General features: G+C 46.7%; 1 protein-coding gene across 4 annotated transcripts in view; it reads left to right on the forward strand.

The window, feature by feature from the left end:
- The window catches only part of NTRK3 (neurotrophic receptor tyrosine kinase 3), a 202864-nt gene that overhangs the window by 57722 nt on the left and 122397 nt on the right, over window positions 1–22745 (forward strand). For all 4 annotated transcript variants that reach the window (XM_053988106.1, XM_053988107.1, XM_053988109.1 and 1 more), the window contains exons 5-11: window positions 2646–2803; window positions 5065–5207; window positions 5783–5924; window positions 8055–8351; window positions 11724–11747; window positions 12541–12611; window positions 14306–14408. In XM_053988106.1, the coding sequence (XP_053844081.1) occupies window positions 2646–2803; window positions 5065–5207; window positions 5783–5924; window positions 8055–8351; window positions 11724–11747; window positions 12541–12611; window positions 14306–14408 (938 nt within the window). The remainder of the gene's footprint in view (window positions 1–2645; window positions 2804–5064; window positions 5208–5782; window positions 5925–8054; window positions 8352–11723; window positions 11748–12540; window positions 12612–14305; window positions 14409–22745) is intronic.

Raw genomic sequence — 22745 nt, forward strand, 5'->3', positions numbered from 1 at the left:
AGTGACAGGGCAGCTCTGCTTGTGCAGAGAGCCCAGCTCCCTTGCAGCTGTGATATTTGCTATTTCTCACAGGCATTTTCTGTTTTAAGGAGGGCTGGAGAAGGTGTGGGGGTGTGCACAGCTCCTGAGTGCCTGCAGCCAAGCACAACTTGGCAACAATTTCAGCCTGCGTGCAAAAATGCCCTTTGGGTTTGTTTGTTCATTCCAGGAGTAAGTTGTGTTGGATGTGTCCCGCAAAAGGCCCCTTGCCTTAATTCTCACTGGGGTGCTGCTGCACCCTTGGTCTGCAGCACGTGGCAGTGTGCTCTGGTCCAACAATGTGTTTTGTCCAAAGGGCACCCTGTGGCCCCCAAGGTGCTTCTTCTTGCAGGAAGAGAAGGTGCATTTATGTCCACAAGCAGAGGGTTGTAGGTAGTGGAGGTGTGTTACAGAAGAGTGAGAGGAAGAGTTGAAAGCAGCTGCATCTCCTAATGGTCCCTGCAAGGGAAGGGGTCTGAGGAGAGAATTGAAAGTCCAGGTTTTTGGGTGGGTTTAGGATAATGTGAGTGTGGAATTCCCTATGCACCTCTCTGGGGGGCTGGCTGGCATGGCAAGGCAGGCACCAGGCAAGGAGGAAAGGATATTTTCTGTATGTTAGGACTGCTTTAGCAATGCATGTTAGGGACAATAGGTGCACACATGTACCCTTTCTATCCGAAGAGCTGTGCCAGCTGCCCATGGCACTCAGCACATCCAGCCCCTGATGGGAGTTAATTTGTGCAAAAGCCCCTCTGGGGGTCTTGATTAGAGCGAGTTACACTGCTGGTGTTGGGGCAGGCTGTGGGGAAGTTCTGCCCTGAAGCTCCTGGCTCCTGTATTATTCATGGCCCTTCATGAATTAACAATGGGCCGGGAAAGCTGCTGTCTATTACTTACAGAGCTGCCCTTAAGTGCTAGGACAGCAGCTCTCCCAGCAGCCTCGTTTTGTGAGGATATTTGCAGCAGAGCAGAATTTCTCCCCCATTGCATCTGAGCTCCCCCAGCTCCCTGCCAGGTCCCAGGGTACATCCCCAGTTACCTGACCTGCCCTTACCCACTTGCCACCCCATGTCCTATTGGCATCAGTAATTCTGGGGCTCCTGAGAGGGAGATTCATGGCTGTGTAGAAGAGGATGTAAAGCCTGTGCAAAGCTCTGGCAGTACCTGTCAGAGCACGCAGGGAGTGTCTCATCACTCAAATCACTGTGCTAATCTGCTCTGGTCTGTTAAATTTAGTGCTTTGGCCTTTGAGTTGCTTGTCTGAGCCTTGTACCTGTGTCACAGAGGTTTATGTGCTTTTGGTGGGAAAGAAATGAACTAATGAAAAGCCACAGAGTGAAGCTTAACTCAGTGTTTGCTCTGAAAAAAAAGGTCAGATGACATCTTGATGTATTTGAAAATGCAAAGTGGCATCATCAGGGTTCTGATTAAGGAACCCTGGGTGCTACCAGAAGACCCCTTCAGTTCTTCCTTTTGCAGCACTGTATTGACAAAACAGCAGCTGCAGATGTTTGGAAGGTTGTTTCCAAATCCTGTTAGTCGGTGAAATTAATTTTGTAAAAGCAAGCATGAATTTTGCAGTAACATGTGGTACAGAGCAGGAAAAAAGCTTTCCCCTGTATGATGGGGGGATCTAGATATCACATGAAACAATGGTTTGACCTTTGGAGGTACCCTTCTGCTTCGGGGGGTGACTGAGCTTATCTTTGGCATTACTGGCTCTACTGATCCCAACTTTCTTTGCTTTACAGTTGTATGGGGCGATATTTTGTTTGTTCAGGTTGTAACTCCTAGCTTTGCTCAAATTATTGCAGCCAGCCTTGGTAGCTCAGTCCTGACTGAGCACTGGGCTATTCTCCCTGCTGGGACTTGGCCTTCTTTCATGCCCACAGACAACTGCAGAGCTTTAAAAATGTAAATGAAATGGTTAATAGGTTGGAAAATCAATTATAATAAACATTCCTGGTATATAAACTATGTGTAAGTGTGGTTTAAATGAAGTACATTAAAGGCAGTGCTTTTCTCCATTTCTCCTGGCCAGGTCAGCAGGGTCTCAGTACAGTGCTGATTGATTTGATTAAAATGCATGTTCCCCTGCACATTAGCTTGTGTTCTGGGTCACCAGGAACCTGTGTTTGAACAAGGAACTTGGGAGAAGGGCTGCCAGCTTCTCTGAGTGCTTGTGGGGACTGTGCTTTGCCCAGCAGAGTCTAGGACCACTGCTGAAGCGGGATTTGAAGGTGTAAATCAATATTTTAGGGCAGTAGAGAGCTGTCTGCTCCTTTGCTGAGGGTGACTCCTTTGGGTGTCTGGGTGACAGTGGGGCCAAGCCACAGCACTGCAGATCTTGTGGTGAGAGACAGTGACTGCGTCTGTGTGCTGCCCTGGGAGATGCAAAACCTTGTGTGCACTCATGAAGGAGACTGTGAGAACGCATGGATGTGTGACTGTGGCAGGGACAGCAATAATAAGTGCCAGAAGACCCCAGGTGGATAACGCAGAGAAAGTTCTACTTTAGCTCTTACACATGCATGGTGGCTGTCCTCCTTGGGGGTCCCAGAGCCAGGTGACAGCTCTGCTCATCCTTCCCCATCCCACCATCCTCTCTCACCTCTCTCTGCCCGCAGGAGACTAGAGAGGAACCTTTTTAACTGCAGCTGCGACATCCGCTGGATCCAGCTCTGGCAGGAGAAGAGCGAGGCAAACCTGCAGTACCAGGATCTCTACTGCATGACCATGGATGCAGCCATCATCACTTTGAAGGAGATGAACATCACCCAGTGTGGTAAGGATCCCTGGGCTGGACACGAGGGAGGCCAGGAGGAATTCCTGTCCAATCCAGCACCTCAGGTTCAGGAACATGATGTAGCAGGATCTTACCATGTGGTTGAGAACAAGGAGGTTGAAGCTGGCTGGGATAGTTTGTAGATTAAAAATAGAATATCTGGGTAAATGTGAGGCTGCTATTAATGTGCATATGAAAGATATTGGGTGATTTGGGGCATTTTTTTCACTGCAATGCTGCTGCTTGTCAAAGTGTCTGTAGTGAGTCTGTGTGATGTCTTGAAAAGAGCTGTTTCATGTAGATTTTCCTGTGCCTAACGAATCCTAGAAGCAGCATATTGTTAAAAGACCCTGACACAGAATCTTTTATAATTACTCTTAGGAAATACATGTCTCTATTCATTTTCTTTTGTTTTATTTTTCAATTGAAATCCCATATCTGTAGGGAAGAGCCAGAAGTGACTTTATATCTCTTTCTATTTCCTGCTGATGTTTAAAAGAGTCCAGCGGCCCCAGGAGCAACATGAGGCATGTTCAATAGTTATCCCTTTTTCCTTCACCTTGTTCACACATCAACTGCCTGTTTGGTGTCAGGTTTTGCTCTGCTATTGCTATTACTGGAAAGCATCCCTTGCAGAGTAAGGAAAAAGAGATGTACCTTCCACAGAGCAATTAAATTGTCTGTACACAAGCAGCTGTCAAACTCACAAGCTGAAAAAAGGAGGAAAACCAGATTTTTTTTTTTAATATAATCATCCTCTGTACTAGGGATTTGGGCTTGTTACTTGTAGCAGTAGTAGACAAACAGCACACACGTTTGAATTTGCATGACTTGGTTTTTTTGTTGTTTTGTTGGTTAGGTTTTTTTTTTTTCCAAGTTCACCCTGTCCCTTTAAGCTCTGGAAATTGGCCAAAATGTGCCTTTGTGTGGATGAACTAAAAAGATTTGAGAGTGCTGTAATTTCCGCCCCACATGGGATGAATAAGCCGCAAGGATTAAACAGCAACCAAAAAAAATCCTTAGGGATCAGGGACAAGAGGAGAGATGGCTCCATCAGTGGTGGCATTAGACTGCAGGGGACAGCAGGGTGCTGATTTGGGAGCAAAAATGTGCTGGTGTGCAGCGTAAGCATCTCCTCTGACCATGCAAACTCCTGGAAGGGTAGGGAGCCACAGTGGTCTGCTTTCCTCAAGAAGAATCTTTCTGTTCAAGCTTTAAGACTCCAGGGATGTTGATTTATCCTTGTCCTTTGTGCTGAGGGCAGGCATGGCTAGGTGTGGCCATGTTTGATACCAGCTCAGCCTGGAGAAGACCATACATTGTCCTTCCCATCTCCCTCTCCACTATTCCTGCCACCTATGCAGCTTTGCCAGGTTTTGACTGCTGCTTGCTTTCTTCTGACATCACCCTAATCAGTACAATGCTCCTTCCTTCCTGCTGCCACTCTCTGATGGCCATGAAAGGGTGTGTGTGTCCTCATCCATGACTTTGCCTTGGCACGATGGATGCTGCTGCTCTCTGGTGGGATGGGACCACTGGTCAGTTCCTCCTGCCCTGCTTACTCAATTTGCCTCTGAAAACTTCCCCTATTCAAGAAGACTCTTTGGCCTTCTTGCAACCAGCACTGTCTTGTTTCACATCACAAGGATATTTGGTACCTGTGGCAGCAAGCAAGGGACTGGTGTAAATCAGAGCCACCATAAATCAGTGAATCCCTCTGCTACCACCGAGGAAGAACAAGGGCACCTTCTATTAGGAGAGCTGCAGTTAATATGAGGACACATCCTTGGTCATCTTTTCTTGATTGTTATAAATTAGAGGGACACTTTCTTCACCTGGAATGCTGAGTGCTCTGTGCCTTGTCTCTGGGGGTGGAGATGCCTTGGATCCTCTCCCAGTACAAACAGTTTTCTCATCCCAGGTGACTGCCCTCGTGAGCAGCTTCTGTGGGAGTAGAGAGATGGGTATGAGGGTTGTGTGAGAGGAAGAGTGGCCAGAACTGGACAGCAGCTTTTGGATTCAAAGCTAATGAGAGGGTCTGCTCAGCTGGCACATCTCTAGTGCCCGCATTTTCCCCTGTCTCCAACACCCCTCCTTTTCTTGGTAGGGCAAGGCCATTCTGTTGCCTCATGCTACTCATCTCGGGGTGCTGGAGGCTGATTTGGAAAGCAGCTTGGTGGGATCTGGGTCCACACACTTCCTGTGGCTGGCTGTAGAAAATTCTGCCCCACACCTGAGCAGTTTTTTTTTGGCTCCTCTAGACCTCCCCGAGATCAGTGTGAGCCACGTGAACCTGACGGTGCGGGAAGGGGAGAACGCCGTCATCACCTGCAATGGCTCAGGATCGCCGCTGCCGGACGTGGACTGGACAGTGGCTGAACTCCACTCCATCAACACCCACCAGGTAGGGGCTGCGACACCTCAGTGCTGCCTGTGCCCAGTGTGGCAAGAGCAAAGTGACCCCCACGGTTTCCCAGGTCCGTGCATGCAGGGCAGAGAGTCAGGTAGATGGTATGAGAAAAGAGAAATTGTTGTATCCAAAGGAAAGCTGAAGCCATGCTCTATCCACGTGAGAAGCTGGGGGCTTCCAGAAGGGAGCAAAACATTTCCTCTGTATGGCCAGAAAGTGAAGATGAGAGAGCCTCAGTGCTCCCTGATTGAATTAACTCATGTGTCCTCTGATGGAACTCCAGTGAAACTACCTGTTTGCAACAGCTATAGTAAGATTTTCTAGAGGCTGGCTGTGTTTATCAGTGCTACAAGGCCATGGCTCTCCCCTTCCTTGTATTTCGTCTTACAAGATGTGGTGTGTTTGATCAGGTGAGGAAATACCTCCCTTCACCCAGATCCCAGGTGTCTTTGGATTTTGGAGACCTCCTCACACAAAAACTGTCATCCTCCTTTTCTGGGGGTGGTAGAGGGGAGGAAAGGGGCCACCAGATACCAATTTTTGTCTGTATTTCTCTCTGGGTTTTTTAGACCAACCTCAACTGGACCAATGTTCATGCCATCAACTTGACCTTGGTGAATGTCACCAGCGAGGACAATGGATTCCTGCTTACCTGCATTGCTGAGAACGTGGTGGGGATGAGCAATGCCAGTGTGCTGCTCACTGTCTACTGTAAGTACCAGTGGAGAGACCTTGTCCATACAGAGCCCGGAGGGGCTGCCCTGGGAGCTGTTTGAATGCACGGCCACTTGCTACTTGTGTCGTACTGGTTTTGTGGGTGAAGATTAGGAGGAGCTGAGCACAGTGAGCTGGACGTGGATCCTCACACAGCTCTCCCTCTCAAATGTCAATAATTTTGCTTTCCTGATGCCTCCATTGATCCAGAAATGAGCACAAGAGCAGGGAAGGAACAGCAGTGTCACAGTGGTGGGAGTTTCCTGCCTGTGTCTTGGAAGATTCAACAGACTAAAGGAAAGCCATACAGGGAGTAAAAATCTCTTAACAAAAGCAAAGTTTCTTTCCTGTTGCTATGTGAGAGGTTCAATGGCACCCTTGCTAAAGACAGTTTAAAACTTGACACTAATTTCAGGGATGTTAAGACTTCCTCTCGGGTCAGATCCTACAAAGTTAAACTGCAAATGTCATATAAATGTGCATGTATCAAATTTGAACTATTCACTTTTATCTGCAAGTAGCTCAACTTTCTTTGTGCTTTCTAATATAACAAAACCCTGACCTTAAAAGGAAGTTTACACAGCTTTGTGGTCTCAAGCAGCTGAGATTTGCTATGTTTTGCTGTGTCTGTAATATTTGCCCTTACTCTGTAGTTTGAAAATGTCCCCCACCTCAACCTTGACATGTAGAGCAGAGACCCTTGTGGGATTCTGGCTACTCTTGGTCAACCCATTCATGCTGTGTGATGCTTTACTACTTTCATCTTCCTTCCAATAAGTGCTATTGATGGATTGAAGGATGGAGGTAATTAAAGTTCAGCCCAGCTCAGAGCTGACTGGTCAGCAGATGGGTGTTTTTTGCACGGAGTTTAAGCATCTGTTCCTCCACCCCTTAAACAGCACTATGCCCATGCCTATTTTCACCCGTGAAATCCTCTAAGCTGCTGACAGTTTCTGCTACCCTTGCTCTTGTTGAACAGAGCCATCGCTCAGGCTGTAATTTTACACTGAAAAGATCTGGGTTTGTGCATGTAGGTGGCTGCCTGTTTTGAATCCCCTTGCCAGGAAGATGTGAACAAGCCACATGCGGGCTTGCGAACGAAAGAGGGTGGCTGGGACACGACTGTGTGGTTCAGGGTAGATGGGCTCTGGTGGGAGAATTTTGCTGAGCTCCAACCAGCTTTGCACCTTTTTCTCCTTTGTCAGCCTCACTGACATAAAAATTCACTGTCTTTTTTCATAAAGATGGGTCAAATTTGGTATGTTGGTTTTCTTCCTCGTGGATGCCAAATGGATTGTCTTTGCAGCTGGATGGTAGCAGGAAAAGGAGAGTTTTAGGGAAAACATAAATCATTGTGTCACGTATCTTTGCACAAAACTTGTTCTTCTGGTTAAGACCTTGCTAGCCTTGGGGTTTGGGACCTTAGGTGTAGGCGTTGTAAATGGGGTTTCAGAAGCTATAGCAGAGCAACATTTGAATGCTCGCTGTGTCCCAAGGGGAAGACAATGCATATGCAATAAATTGCAGGTGGAGTTTCTGCTTTTCTTATCCCTCTCCCACTCTACTCCCTCTAATTAAAACACCCCTGGAGGCTGTTCGGCGAGTGAGAACTCCTTTGGGATATTCAGGCAGTCAAAGCCCCCAAGGACAGACAGTCTCTGAGGGATGTTTGCTTCCACAGCTATGCAATCCAGAATTGCTTGGTGTGACTGGAGACCTCCCACGGGCACCTTGCACATCTGTAATGTAATGTAACAGTGCTACGTCACTGTGTTCTCCTTAATGGGGACAGGCAGTCTCCCTGGGATCCCTTGGGGGAAGGAGAGCAGCAGTAGATGTGTGGACAGGACAGTTTAAGCTTAATTGTATCTGGGCTGGTGAAATTTCCATCCCTGTCTTTTATTTATACCCCTGTTTGGAAGGCCAAGAGGCCTGGCCGTGGCTCAGACCCTCCTTTGAGGGAGGGTGGAGTGGTTCTCATGACAGCGCTGCTTCTTTACAGACATCCATGGGAAGAGTAGAAGGAACAAGTGATTTTGGAGGTTTTCAATGCTCTTGGTTTCCGTGGTGCAGAGTGGTGACGTTGGGTGGAGGTTGCTGTGAGCCTGCCATGTTTCTCTCTGCTAGATCCCCCTCGCATCCTTACCCTGGAGGAGCCGGTGCTACACATGGACCACTGCATTGCATTTGCAGTGCATGGGAACCCAGCTCCCACCCTTCACTGGCTGCACAATGGCCAGGTCCTCCGGGAGACAGAGATCATCCGCATGGAGTTTTACCAACAAGGGGAAGTGTCTGAGGGTTGTCTGCTCTTCAACAAACCCACTCACTACAACAATGGCAACTACACGATTGTGGCTACCAACCAGCTGGGCTCTGCCAACCAAACTATCAAAGGACACTTCCTTGAAAAGCCTTTTCCAGGTAGGATATTCAGTTTATCTCATCAGGGCTCCTTGCAATCCCAAGGTCTTACTATGGCCCTGCCAGAAATCCTTGCACCTCAACAAGGCCTTGACAACCCAAGTTGGTTTTGTCTGAACATCAGGCTGGAAGAGGTGACCCCTGGCAGCCTCTTCTTCGGACCAGTATGATTTTCCTACACAAGTGTACTTTGGTGTCATATGAACTCTTTAATGCTGGGAGAGGTGCTAACTGCTTTAGATAATTTTATTTTGTAGCATATTCTGCAGTGTAATTATTTATTTATTTTAAAGACCTTTAGGAATTTCCATGGGAATAGGATGTAAGTTTGGCCAATTATTTTGGGTCTCCTTTTGGGTGCCCCAAAGATGTTGCTGAATTTTTTCTAGAAAAAGTGTTCTGCTTTGTGGTAGTCATAAGCTATAGAAAGGAAAAGCCTTTGAAGTGATGCAGCCTGTCCCTTTGTTTCTTTTACTTCCAGCTTGCATCTGTGAAATGATTAAAGCTGGATGCAGCGGTGTCAGGATTGTTTTCTTTCCAAATGCAATATGTGCAATTCCAGGATGACAGGGCTACAAAAGATGCGACAGCTCAATTAGTCACTTTGCATCAGTTTGCTGGGATTTCTTAACTGATTGCTTGGAATTCCCTGTTGCACTCCCTGGTGATTCACAGCTTAAGTGTAAAAAAAAAAAAAAGCGTTTGAGGACATGAAGATCCATCTCTGGGAAGCATTGTAGAGACTTCTGTGGTGGCCTGTCTGCTCTGTAGGAGCAGCTTGATCTATTCCCTGACAGTGCAACACCATACTGGCCACCATGGAGTTAAGATCTATGCTGCCTTCAGGAATGATGCCATGAGAAAGTGGCAGCTCTAAATTGGCCCCTGCAGCCCAAGAAAATTCAGCAAAATAGGGCATTTGCTAAATATAGCAAAATACCAACGGTACTCTCATTTATTATTTATATCACACCATATATGTACACAGAGTTTCCCCGCAGGTCAAATATCATAAATGCAAACCCAAATCTCTGCCTTGAAGTTCTGACAATTGAACAAATGAGCTGATATGGATGGGAGTGGAAAATGTGTATTCTGACTTCAAGGATGCTGCCCTGTTTGACTATCTGACCTATTTATGTTTCCTTCTGTCAGGGCAGAAGAGCTTATCAAATGTAGGTGGGTGAGGAGAGGTGCACAGGTTTGCAGTTTCAGCTCTGTCAGGTCCCACCTTTGTGACTCAATTTCCCCATCTGTGAAATGAGGGCAGCCCCTAGGTAGGTGCTGGACCTGCAGGAAAGGAAGGCAGATATGCTTCCCTGCTGGAGAGCTGATTTTGGAAAGGAATCTGAGCCATGCTGTGGTGTGGAAAAGCACACTGATGTTTGAAGAGCATCTTCTGTAAGAGGCTATGGGAGAATGGGGTTCTGTGAATATATGTAAAATATTGCCCTTGTGAATGCAGCTCCACCCATGGCCCATGTGCTGTTGGTGTGGGATGCTTACTGACCCATTTCCTTTATTTCTTCTGATCCAAAGTCCCAAGCCATTCCTCACCCTGGCAGACCCTGTCAGCCCAATGAAGGATGTAATTTACTTTCCTTGAAGCTTGTTGCTTCGTCCACTACCACAGCTGGCATATACATTCACTGCAGCTGACATTTATAATTTCCCATTTGAAGGTAGATTCTTTCAGAAAATGCCACACACTGAAGGTTCCCCAGCGTGGCTCTTTCAAGCCCCTTGTTGCTTAGAGCAATTCACATGTGCAAGGGCTTTGCTGTCACTACCCAGGGTGAGATTATTATTCTTAATTAATTAATGAAAGCACAGTGCCTGGAAGACTTGGTCAGCACAGAAAAGGACCTATGGCCATGTATTTTAGCATTCCCTGGTCAAAAACCTCTCATTGGTAAAAGGCCACACTCTGCTTTCTGGGCTGAGAGGAGCAAGGTGCTGTTAGAAGCTGGGGTCTGGGACATATAAGCTGCATGCCATATCTGCCTTCTCTCTGATGCTGCAGGGCAGCGGCTCCCAGGACAGATTTGTGTCATTTCCTGTAAAAATCTCATTGCATGTTGTCATTGGTATCTCTGCCACAGGCTAACAACTCCTTATTTAATCCACAAAGGTTAATGTACCTGTGATGAGTGTTCAGTTCTTTGAGAACTTCTCATAGAACTCAAGTTGGCTGAAATTTCTTGGCTATTTTATATACTTGGAAAAATAAGGTTTAATGGAAAAAAAAACCCTTTTTGTGCATTTCTGTTGAATTTGCTTAGTCCAGCAGAGAAAAATGGAAAGGGGAAAATGTAGAAGCAGCAAGAATTTTGAGTAGATTCTGCCTTAATAGAGAAGAAAAAGTCTCCAAATAAAATATTTTTTTTTCTTCCCCCCCCCCACCTCTTGCTAGAAAAAGCCAAGGAAAGTTACTCTTTTGCTTGACTGAAACAAAAAATATTTGTTCAGGTTTTTCCCCCTGGTTTGGAAAGCCATGTTTGTCATCTGGGGTTTGTTTTACACTCCCCTTCCAAACCTCACCCATGCTCCAGTGTGAGCATTCCAGCATCCTTCCAGGAGCCCTCTGCCAGCAAAGCTGTGTAAACTCCAGTTAATATCAGGCTCAGTTTCTTACAGGGGTGAGTGAATTGGAAGCTGACATGATTCTCACTCTGTGTAAACTGAGTGTCACCGAGGGCTTTAGACCTCACTGTCTTGGGGCCTCGGCCACCTCTGGAGCTGAAGGAGCTTTGCTGAATAGACTGGAGCAGTCAGCAGGCTGACAGCAGGGCCTGCTGTGGTTGTCTCGGGCAAGAGGCAGCTCTTGGACAGCCACAGCCTCTGTGTCCAGTTCAGAAGCTATCAGCTGTTCTGAGTGGCTCATGAATAGCAGGTCACAGGGGGTCTCCTCTAACTCCTGGCCCCAAGCTGGGCTCCCCTCCATGGGAACTGGTCCTCATACTTGAAGGATTTTATCCATGGGTGCACACTGCTATGCAAGGCAAAACCTGTTTCTCTCCCCTCCACCTCCATCCTGCAGAGCCCTGTGTGTGTGTTGAGCTTTGCTTGCCTGCTGAAAGCAGGGCTGTTTACCCATCATTCAAAAGTGCTACTTGTTCTCCATTTTGGCCCCACAGTAGTATCCTTCCCCTCCTCTTTCAGCCCAAGGCTCTCCATCCTGACCTCCAGCATGTCCTGCTGGCACATGCACTGCAATTTCCAGGAACAGTTGCCCAAGAGGAAAAAATATGATTAGTTGGTTTCCTCGTCTCTTTGGGGTGGTGGAGTATGTCTGAAGTGGGTGGGGAAGGAGACCCCTCTCCCTTTGCTGTGCTGCTAACTGTGTTGCTTCTCTCTTTGTCCTTTCCACAGAGAGTACGGACAGCTTTGTCTCAAGTAAGTGTCTCCTTGCCTTTTGAATACTGTGGCTGGTTTGTTTCTGTGGTTTCCCCTTCCCCTCTGTGATTTACATAGCAAGAATGAGGAAGCCAGAAGCAGGTTGATGGAGGTTGCACAAAACCCTGGCTTCCCTGTGCATGAACAAGATTGTTGGGGAGCTTGTGATCAGCTTGATAATCTCATGAGACCAGATGTTCATCTGCCTCTAGTGGTTTCCCAAAGGTCCTATAAAGGAAATGATGGTTGGTTGTGGTGCAGCAAAAGGGATCTTAATTTCATGGAGGCTGGGCTGTCCCCAACATCTCTCTGGTGTGGGCTAGGATGAGAAGCAGGTCTCAATTCTGTTGTGTTTCTTCCACAGATTATTCCCCCCCCCCCCCGCCCCCCCAAACACATCATACACCACAAAAAACATTCAACTTAATGTTTGTTCAGATCAAGTTTTGCTGGAGTCAGTTGTATTTTGACCCCACTTAGCTCAGTAGATTTCTGAAAATAGGAAGAGGGCTCAAGGGTGGTGGGAGACTATTCCAGGACACCAGGCACCCAAATGTTTCTCATTTGTGAGGCTGGAACAGCATCAGCATAGTGCTGGTCTGTGTTTTCTCTGCTGATGTGCACAGGGAACTCTCTGATGGTTGATTTGTGCCTTCTCAAACAGAAACTTGCAGCCTCTTTTAGGGGTGAACTGAATCTCTTTGGGCCAGGCACTGCTGTTGGAATGTGCTGGTGCCTTGGGAGTCCCGTGGGAGCCACACTGAGGTTTCTGTCTTTGGTGTTTTGGTTTCAGTCGGTGATTATGAAGTGAGTCCCACCCCACCGATCACTGTGACCCACAAACCAGAGGAGGACACTTTTGGGGTGAGTCCTGGTCTCTTCTCTACAGAACTGCTCAGTATTTGTGTTTCTCTGCTGTTTTGAGATGCTTGCAAGAGAAATCTCTTCCTTTATGACTCAAGGCAGCAATCAGAAGGATTTTGCGGCTTGTGTTGGGCAAGTAAAATACTGACACAAACCATCTGATCCTCTTGGGTCTGCAGAGTGGAACCAGGGAACCCTTTGAAAATAAGGCATCCTGTGAAGTCTCTGCTGGCAGGGTCAGGAATTCTCACTCTTAAAAAGTAGCACCCAGAGAACAAACAAACAGGCAATTGTGTGTTTTGGACTGTTATTGATCTGTTAAGCTTAGCCTGGTGAAAGACCTGGGTTTAGTTTGGTTCAATTCTGTCAATGTGTGTTTGCCCTCTCTCCTGCTGTGCAGGACATGCCTAAAATGAAAAAGGAAAGTAAGTAGGGCTTATCAGATCTCAGCATTGTCTTTCTTCCGCAGCATCCCAGTAGAAAAAAGAAAAAAAACTGTGCATAAGTATTAAAAGAAAAAAAATTAGCATGTTACACAATTGCTCTAATTCTGTGGAAGTTTTAAGATACTGAAATCCACGAGGTGTCAACAGAATAAGCAAAACTCAGTCCACCCTGGTTTCAGTTCTCATCTAACAGAAAATCTCCTTTAACTGAAGTGGAAGCTTTGAATAGTGAGGCTGGAGTAATAATGTGCACTGATTATTAAATATAAAGCACAGAAAAATAGCTGGGGATGAAAATAGAGTGTAAAATAAAAATTTTAAAATATAACAAATGTACCGAGAGCAGGGAAAAGGATTGCAAAATGAAATTACTTCTTAGTTAAATGATGTATTTTCTATTATAGCAGAATACAGTTGTGTAAAAGGAAGCAAAGTTTAAATGCATCACAAGACCTAGTACAGAAGAATTGGACACATGCCAGAGAAATTGTTGTTTACATGAATGCAATAAAAAGTATTTTGAGCAAAGACTTGAAGGAATAAATATTCATAAATATTAAAATAAGCCTGGGATTGTAAACCCTTTAGGGCAAGGAGGTTTTCTTTCCCTGCTTGTACACTGCCACAGTGGAACCACAGCTCCAGTGAAGGACTTGGACATTGCTCTACTATAAATATTTACTAGTAAAATTACAATAAACAGGGAACTGTTAGAGGCTTTTGGAAAACTCCTTTTTACAAGGAAAAACTCCTTAATTCTACTTAATTTCTTCTGTTTTCTCTTTCTGTTCTGTTATTTTCCCTCACTCTGTCCTGAGGGATTTTTGGATGGAGGCAGAACTGTGCTCCCAGCTTTGAAGAGCTTTAGTGTTGTGATGTCATGGCAAAGATGTGATGTCAGAAATGGAGGCTTGGGCTGTGATGCAGTGAAGGGAGAGCCCAGGCATTGGAGCAGAGGTCTTTTTTCCCTGCAGATATATGGAGTGAGAGGCTGGGGAAAACTGGTGCCAGAAGAGTATCAGTGATGGGAAGATCCCAGATCTCCCAGTCCTGCAAAGAGCCTGTAACTTCTCCAGGCTGCGCCAGGGCCTGCTGCTTTAGCTTGTGCTTTCCTCCATAGCTGACATCTACAGGGGTGCAGCAGATGGTGTGAGCCTATAGAAAGGTTAAACTGGGCAAGGAGGTGCTGTATTTCTGATTTAGACTCCTAAATTCCTCTCTGTTGACTCTAAGGCTTCTTCCTTCCAGGTTTCCATAGCAGTTGGGCTGGCAGCTTTTGCTTGTGTCCTCTTGGTCGTCCTCTTTATTATGATCAACAAGTATGGCCGGCGGTCCAAGTTTGGGATGAAAGGTAGGTGCAGTTGGTTTCCCCTAGCAGGAGGCACCTTCCAGGATTGCCCAGCTCTTATAGCACATGTGGAAAGGTGTTGTGGCTTTATTCCTACAACGCAAAGCCTTCCAAAGGCAGTGCAGTCCTCTTCTGTCTGTTGAGAGAGTAATGGAAACAAGTGGGCTGGTGGTTCTCACCTGTGTGAGCTTCTGTGGGCAGGAGTGTGGACATGTGTTCCTTCTGAGTACATAACTGCATCTACAGGTTGTCCAGGAGAGCTCTGAGTCTGCTCCCTCCAGCCCTGCATTGTGTTCAGGACAGCATGGTCTGGGTGAAATCTGTTTTATGGACTTGGTGGTGCACAGGCTTCTGCTGCACTGGCTGCAGAGCACAGGGTGTGCAGGGGGGACAGAAGGATGTGAAATTGGTTTGAGTTCTCTTGGGAAGGCAGGTGCAGCCACTCTGTGCCTGTCTCTGAGTGGGGATTGAGATGCTGCTGTCACTTTATGTCCATACTGGGAAGGCAGTGGTGTGGAAGGTCACTTTCTGATGACTCTCTGATGAAAGGTTTTCTCCTCTGTGTCATGAATAATGACTTTAGAAATTTATTTCAAGTATCACTGATAGTGAGAAGGTGTTTGATGTTTGCCAGGCAGAACTGGTCTCTGTCCTAGGGACAGCAGCTCTGTGATGAGACAGAGCCAATGCCAGAAGTAGATAATTCTGTGCCATCTGTTTTTTGTGACTCTGCTGGTATCTCCAGTTGGGCAGTGTTGATGGTGCCCAGTGAAGGCTGAAGGAAGAGCCTTCACATGACAAAGTAGTTCCCAGCCTAACTGGTGGCTTGTGCATGCACTGTTTGAAGCCAGGCTTTGACAAACATGAGATTCTCCCAAGGCTCCCGAGTCACTGCCTATTTCCTGGCCTTGCTGTGGTCTCTGCTTCAGGGCAGGTTGATAGATTTGGGAATGTTCCTTGCACTTGCCTAGGCCTTTGTTTTCTTCACGTAGATATTTCCTGAGTGGGTCCAGATGGGATTCTGGCTGGAGTTTCTCCTATGCATCCTATGGAGATAGAAGACAGGACATTTAATTAAATAGTGACTCTTCCACACCAGCTTAGGAATATTTAGTCCATATGTCCAATGATAAGAACCATCTGGCGGAGTGTACTGACTGGTGGGTGGAGTGGAGGAATGGAAGACATGGTTCCTGGGATCAATTCCCAGCTCTTCTACTGACTCACTTAGTGGCCATAGGCAATTAGCTCTCTTAACCTCTGCCTCTGCTCTAATTTCCCCATCTGTAAAACTGGGATGATGTTATGTGCTTTCTGGAGGGATTTGTCAGAACACTTTGGAAGTGCTTGGGCATGTGCCACTGATGGAGCTTTGAGAAACAAATATGAAAAGGAAAAGTAACATCTGACTCCAGTGGAAGAATCAAAGGGGAGTGAAGTGAGCCTAATGTGAGTAACAAGTCTTGGTGAACAGATGTGTGTATGTGTTTAGAGGTGTTTGGATAAATGTGTCAGTGGATATTCTGCATTCCCAGGAACCAGAGGGGTGCCATGATGGGCCCTTGTGTGTGAAGTTTAATGGAGGCACAATTGTTTAGCTAGAAAAATCTGCTTTCCTCCTCATCATGCTGTGTTTCTTCCAATTCTGATATGCAGCCACTACCCTGCAAAGTTTCTTTTGGCTTTTTATTGGCTTTGCTTGGAGAAATGGAGTTAACAGAAGACAAATACATCTTCAAAACCAGGGAGATTATTAAGTCACAATTGTCATAGGCAGCACCATAGCCTACTCACAGTGACCAAACTCTGCTCAGTTAACTCTTGGGCAGGAGGCATCCTTTGTGGCACCCAGTGTGTTATCATTTACTAAGGAAGAAAAAAAATAAATCCAAACTCCGAGTCTTTTTGGGCAAGTGCATCCCTGATTTGGGAGCTGTTTGTTGCCAGCTGATATATTGCCACTTGTTGTTGAAATCCCAGCTTGGCAGGCCTGCAGGAGCAGACTTTTCCTGTTGATTTTGTCAGATGCAGAACATTGTGTGCTCGTGTTGGACATGTTACCTAAAGCACCTCATGAGTCTTTCTGAGTACATCTTTTTCCTTCTGCTTCTCCAAGTGTTGAGCAGATGGTTTATTTCCTAGAGAGAGGTGAGTGTGGACTGACAAAGTTGGATGTCACGTTGTGTTTGGAAGGCTCCCTGGGCCAGCCTGCTGGATTGCCCACTGGCCTTAGAACCAGGCTGACGAGTGTCCAGCTGCTTTTGTGGAAAGAAAGCCGTTGTGGCTTGAGGGATGTATGCTAGGAGAGGGCTCTGAGGGGAAGGTCTGTCCACTTTTGTCTTGTTCTGGCTGGTGGCACTCCCTTGGAGCAGCGCAGCAGAGTCCTGCCAGAGCCAGGCCCGGTTACCGATGCAGCGGTGGGAAAGCCCGCGGAGCCGAGCGTGCCTCCGCCGGGCTGGAGCGCTGGCACCAACAAAAGCTCCTTTGAGAGCGGCTCTGACGCGCTGTGCTCCTCAGCTGAGCTCGCCCAGCCTGGCTCCGGGCCATCCCTCTCGCCTTCCCCTGCTCCCTCCGGAGAGGACATTCATGAACGCGGAACGGCGGAGGTCAGAGCCCCTTTCTGGCCGCCTGTTGGCTTTGGCTGCTCTGGCTGGGAGGGAACGGGGTGGGCTGAGGCAGCTGGGGGGAGACGGGAGCTCACTGGAGCTGGGGTGGTGGAGGCGGCAGGGAAATGGCAAACAAAGCTCCTTTTTTTTTTTGTGAAAAGTGGTGTTCCGTGAGCAACAGAGAGGCAGTGGAGCGAAAAGCACTGGGAAAAATGAGTGTTAAAACTGAGACTCGTTGAAGTTGCAGAAGGGTGTTGTGTATCCAGAGGAGGGGCTGGGATGCTTTTTAAAGCCTTGTATTAGTGTGGGGAAAAGAAAAGGGTCTAAACAAGCAAGAAATTGAAATTTGGAGTCCTTTGGTTTACTCTGTGTCCCAAGGGGGTGTTTTTTTGGATGGGATAGATAGACCATGTGGGAATAAGGAGGCCAATATCCTGCTTTCAGTTGCTACTTGCTCCAGCTCTGGGGCCAGTGTCCCACGTTCCCTGAGTGCCCACCCAAGGTGGAGAGCTTTATACCTCACCTCCTGGGGTCAGGTTTGTCACTACAACCCTTGTAAACAGTGTCTTCCAATCTAAGTTTAATCTCAGCAGATGACAGGAAATGAAATTTTGTAGTATAATAAAAAAGCCACATGCAAGTCCCAGGACTAAGAAAAATTAAATTTTGTGGAAGAGTAATAATGGCACAGAAAAGATCTGGGGCATACAAAATGTTTGGATGGCACAGTGATGGAGACTGTAAATACTTAGGTTGATGGACTAAAATATATTCCCCTTTTACTTGATTTCTGTTACATTTGCAACTGCCTCGGGATGAAGGACGTGTACTCATGCAAATCTGTGATGTGTTCCTGGTGCTGCACAACTTCAATAAAAACCAAATGGTGTTAGCTGAGATATGCAGAGAAAGGTGCTAGAGAAAATCTAGAGACAAGAGCACTTGTAGTTTTGCTGAGATTAACTGTTTTCCAGGCTCTGAGATTAAAAACTACTTCCATTGTCCAAACAAGGTTTTCTTCCTCGAGTGGAGCCAGTGCCAGCTAATGGTTCAGACTTGGTTACATCTGGCAAAGAGTCAACTGGTTTTTTATCTGATTTCCCAAAGAAATAAGGCGTGTGATCATGCTGCCTCTCTGCACACACACAGTGTGTGTGCACAGCTCTGCCTGCCTGCATTTCCCCTTTCTGTGCTGCAGCTTCTCGATGTGCTGGCCTGTTCCACCCAGAGAAGAGGGGAAAAGGACTTACAGGTGCCTTTACAGGGATCATGGAATTAAGGGAACTTAATAGAATGACAATTCAGGTGATATCCTGCTGACAAAAACACCTCAAGGCTTTCTGGGCATTGGAGAATTCATATGGAAGCTCAGCCTTGGACAGAAAAACAGAGATCAGGCTTTCATGGGGTCTGCTGTGGTGGGTGGTGTGCACGTGTGTGCACATGCATATATATGTTTTCTTTCTGAATAAACAGAAACAGGGAGGAGGTGGGGGAGAACTGAATGAAAAGTAAACAAATACTGCCCACGCTTTCTGTAACGTTTGAGGAATCCCATTGCTATCAGTTTATTTGATATTTGCTCTAATAGCCCTGATCAAAGTGCTGGCACTGCTGATGTGCCTGTGGATGTCAGAAATACTTGCAGAGCTGTTCCATTGTAATTTAGTGTTCGTTAAAAGGTACTTAAAGCAGTTGTCTATTTGATTATGATTGGGGGCCATTAACATTTTTTTCCATAAACAGATGGTTACTGTCCGCTGAGTTGATTGCAGAACAATTCCAGAGTTCTAATTCAGGAGGAGCTGCTCCTACAAAGATATCTTGGGTGCCTGGCTTTTTGCTTTTGTTGATTTGGATTTTTAATTTATGTTTTTAGATTTTTTTTTCTTTTTCCTCTTACATTATGTAATTATTGCTACAGGTTCAAAGGAGGGGAAATATATACATGTATATATACCAGAGCCATGATCTGACTTTCAGATGAGGCTTAATTCTGTCCCATGTTGCCTTGGCCAAGCCTGGCTATAATCATACACTGATTTTATTTTTTTTTCTCCCCTGATTATTTGTTGTATAGGCATGGAGAAACCCTCTGCAGCTTGGAGAGCCTGCATATCAAGGGTTTACTGCTCAGGAGAAATCTGTGATCAGGGCCCTTTCATTCCTTCCTCCTGGGAGCCTGCCATGTAGTAGGAGCAGGAAGAAAGAGCAAAGTACTATCAATCTGGCACAGCCACAGGAGAGAAACAGCCATACATCAGCAGCCATGGCAAATTCCAGGGATTTGGGGATGTATGGCTCTCCAGAGCAATGGGCTGGAAATGGGAACTCATTGTTGCTGTGTTCTTTGAGCTGGGTGTGAGATATGCTGAGCCCCCTGAAACATCCAAGCAGAGCTGCTGCATGGGACTGATGGAATTCAGGGGTTCTCCTTGCTGGTATCCTTCACTTTGTTTGCAAATACCCTTGATATACTTCTACTCCTCAATATTACTTGGGTTTATTTGCTTGGGGAGTGGATTGAAAGGGCATGTGGTTTCACTGGGGCTTCCTTCTATAAATACCTGCTTATACTCTGCTGAAATGCAAGCTGTGCTATTTTTATGTTTATTTATTTAATGCCTTCAAGGTGATAAAGCATAAATCTCTTTGAGCTGCTGAATATTGCTTTCTATGACTGCCTGGAAGTAAGTTGTAGACTGGTGGGGGTCAGTGTCAGTCCTTTCTCCCAGGTAACAAGCAACAGGTCAAGAGGACAAGGCCTCAAGCTGCACCATGAGAGCTTTAGATTGGATATTAGGGAAAATTTCTTCACTGTCAGGGTGGTTGTGCATTGGAACTGGCTGCTCAAAGAAGGGGTGAAATCGCTGTCCCTGGAAGCATTAAAAAAACATGGATGTGGCACTTAGGGACATGTATAGTGGTAGAACTGGCAGTGTTAGGTTAATGGTTGGACTTAATGATCTTTGAGATCTTTTCCTGCTTTAACGGTTTTATGGCAAGTGTCTCCCCCTCTGCTGCGCCATGCACTCTGTAACTGGTATGGTGGCAGCAAGGGACAGCTGCTATGAAGCCCTGGGCTCCGTAGCAAACCTTTGAGAGATCCCACCTGTCCCCTGAGGTGCTGTGACTGTGACAGGCTTCTGCTTCTCCTCTTTGCAAAGGCGGGTCCACTCTCACTCCAGCAGTTAAATGCTTGCACCCCTTGTCCCTCAGTTCAGGTGGTGTTGGTCTGGTGAAAGCTTGGAAGGTCACACTGGTCCCTGGTGCTGTCTGAAGGGGCAGGGAGCCACCCTTGGCTGGACAGGTGCACTGAATGACCCTACGGGAGAAACGGTTAGCAAAAGGTCAGGATTTATTTAGACCTCGAAATAAAACATTTTCCCACTCCCAGAAGTATGAATATGTTATTTATAAAGGAAATGTAAAGTGCACTGACCAGCCATTATTTATTTTGGTTGCTGTTACAAAACCCAGGTGTCTTTTTTAGGCCACTGCTGAAAGCAGGGAAAAAAAAAAAAAAGATCAGTGGTGTTCAGGTGACCCAAGAAGCCCCAAGGCTGCTTCACACCATATCCCTGCAGGCTCTTCCTCCCTGTGCATGACCTCCCTCACTCGGGGTGTCTGTGTTTGCTCCAGTCCCTGGCTGGGTGCTCGACCATTCACCCTGAGGGAGCCCCATGGCAGAGCTGGTGTTTGCCCAGGGCAGCTCAGCATCAGCAGGGTCTTCTCATGGACTTTCACAAACATTTCTCACATTGTGGTGTTAAAAGCTGCATGAGTGACCCTCATCTTACCTGTGATTCTGCATCAGCTGAGGTGCTGGAAAGAGATTGGCATTTATTTATTTTTTTAATGCACTTTTTTATTGAAGTGTCCCTTTTCCAGCCTCAGAGTGTGGAAAAGTGTCCCTTTAATTGAGGTGTCCCTTTTCCAGCCTCAGAGTGCTGGAGATGCTGCTCCTTGTAGCACTGTGCTGGCTTCTGCCTTTGTGTAAACCTGTAGGAGTGAGAGGGTGAGAATGAGCCATGGCTGCTTCCCTCGGACCACAGGCGTGGGAAGATGTCCTTCACCCATTTGCCATCCAGGAGCAACTGAATTGCCCCAAGTCCACATCCAACAGCCTGCACCCATCTTTGCCACAGCTGTGAGATTGCCCAGGCTCAGTCACCTCAGCAGGCTCCCCAAAGGACCATGCAGAAGGTGCTAATCCTCACAGGGCTCGTCTCCACAGCACTGATGCTCCTGCCTGCCCTTTCCTTGCCTCCATGGCTCCAGCCTCTCTTTGCTGCTTGTTCTGATGGTGTCTGTCTGTCCTCATGTGGCTTTGCTTTAGTGAAAGATGCTGGAATGACAGCACAGAGCCAGAACAATTCTGTTGGTCTCCAGAACAGGTACTACGTGAAGCAGCAGGATAAGCTATTTTGTTTAAACAATAGGACTAAGTCTGATGAAGACCCACCATCTCCACAAACCTTGTGTCCTGTGCACTCTCGTGTGCCTCTCTGCAGGCAGCCAAGGAGCAGACAAATGAATGCTAACTTTGATGTGGCTTTAATAAGGGGCAGGGCAGTGTTGGAAGAACCAAAGGACTTTAATTAATATTTTAGTTGTGGTTTGTACTGCACTTGTCCAGCTATTCTTTGAAAAAGATTTTGCTACTGCTAATGCTGATAAATGGTCCTCTGGGAGGATGTCCCTGTTGAGTTTATCACCACTTCCTCCTCATGACTTGCTGCAGGACCGTTGTTCATTTATGTGGTATTTAGGCAGGGATGCAGTGATCTGTCACTCTGTCCTTACACCCTGGAGCAGGAGAGCTTTGCACTTAGTCAAGGGACAGGTGACTGTGATGTAAATGCAAGATTGGCAAGGGAAACCCTGGGCAGCTGTGAAGGCAAATGGAGAGAAGAAAAAGAAAAGTGCTGCTTGGTTTTGAATGTGCTTGAAGGAGTGCTTAGAAATTCAGAGGCAGTGGAATAACCTCCCAAGGGAATGGATAAGAGCTGTCACCTGGGCTGTTCGAGCTTTGACTAGTAAAAGCACTGGGGAAGCAAATTGTAGAGAGCACTGGAGCATCTGATGATCTAATGGGCTTGTTCCATCTCCAAGTTCTATTTCTTGTGGTGCAATAGAGAGCCTGTCTATGTCCAGGACAGTTCCAAAAACCTCCATCAGCAGCACCAGTATTTAGTATTTGTTGATGGAAGTTGGATGCTCAGGCATCTAATTTCAATCTACAACCATGCTATTAAAAATCAATGGACCAGAAGATAATGCCTGTACACAAAAGCAGCTGGGTAGTATTTTGTGCACAGGAGAAATAAATCACATTTGGAGTCTCATATTTTGTGTCTGAGGCACAAGGGTTATAATCCAGCTTCTGGTTGGGACAGCGGTCCTCAATTTAAGCCATGGCCTTGGATAATGCAGTAGAATAGAGGGATAGTCTGTTATCCTGAACCTGTCTTGTGGCTCAGGAAAGGGACTCAGGAAGTCACTCAAACTGGCCACAGGTCTTTCTTTGGACTCTGTATATGAGACACGGCTGCTGCCAGGGTGGTTGAGGGGCAGCAAGCTGAGAATGATGCCCAGTACACCCCCAAAAACTCATCCCAGCCTCGTCATCAGCTGCCATGTGCTCTGCTCCACACCTGGGCTGTGTTGCAGCATCTCCCTTCTGCTCTCAGCCCTGTGGCAGGAGAAGGACTTGCAGCTGGGCATCTTCTGT

The sequence above is a fragment of the Vidua macroura genome, chromosome 12 (genome assembly GCF_024509145.1).
Source record: "Vidua macroura isolate BioBank_ID:100142 chromosome 12, ASM2450914v1, whole genome shotgun sequence".
Taxonomy (NCBI): Eukaryota; Metazoa; Chordata; class Aves; order Passeriformes; family Viduidae; genus Vidua; species Vidua macroura.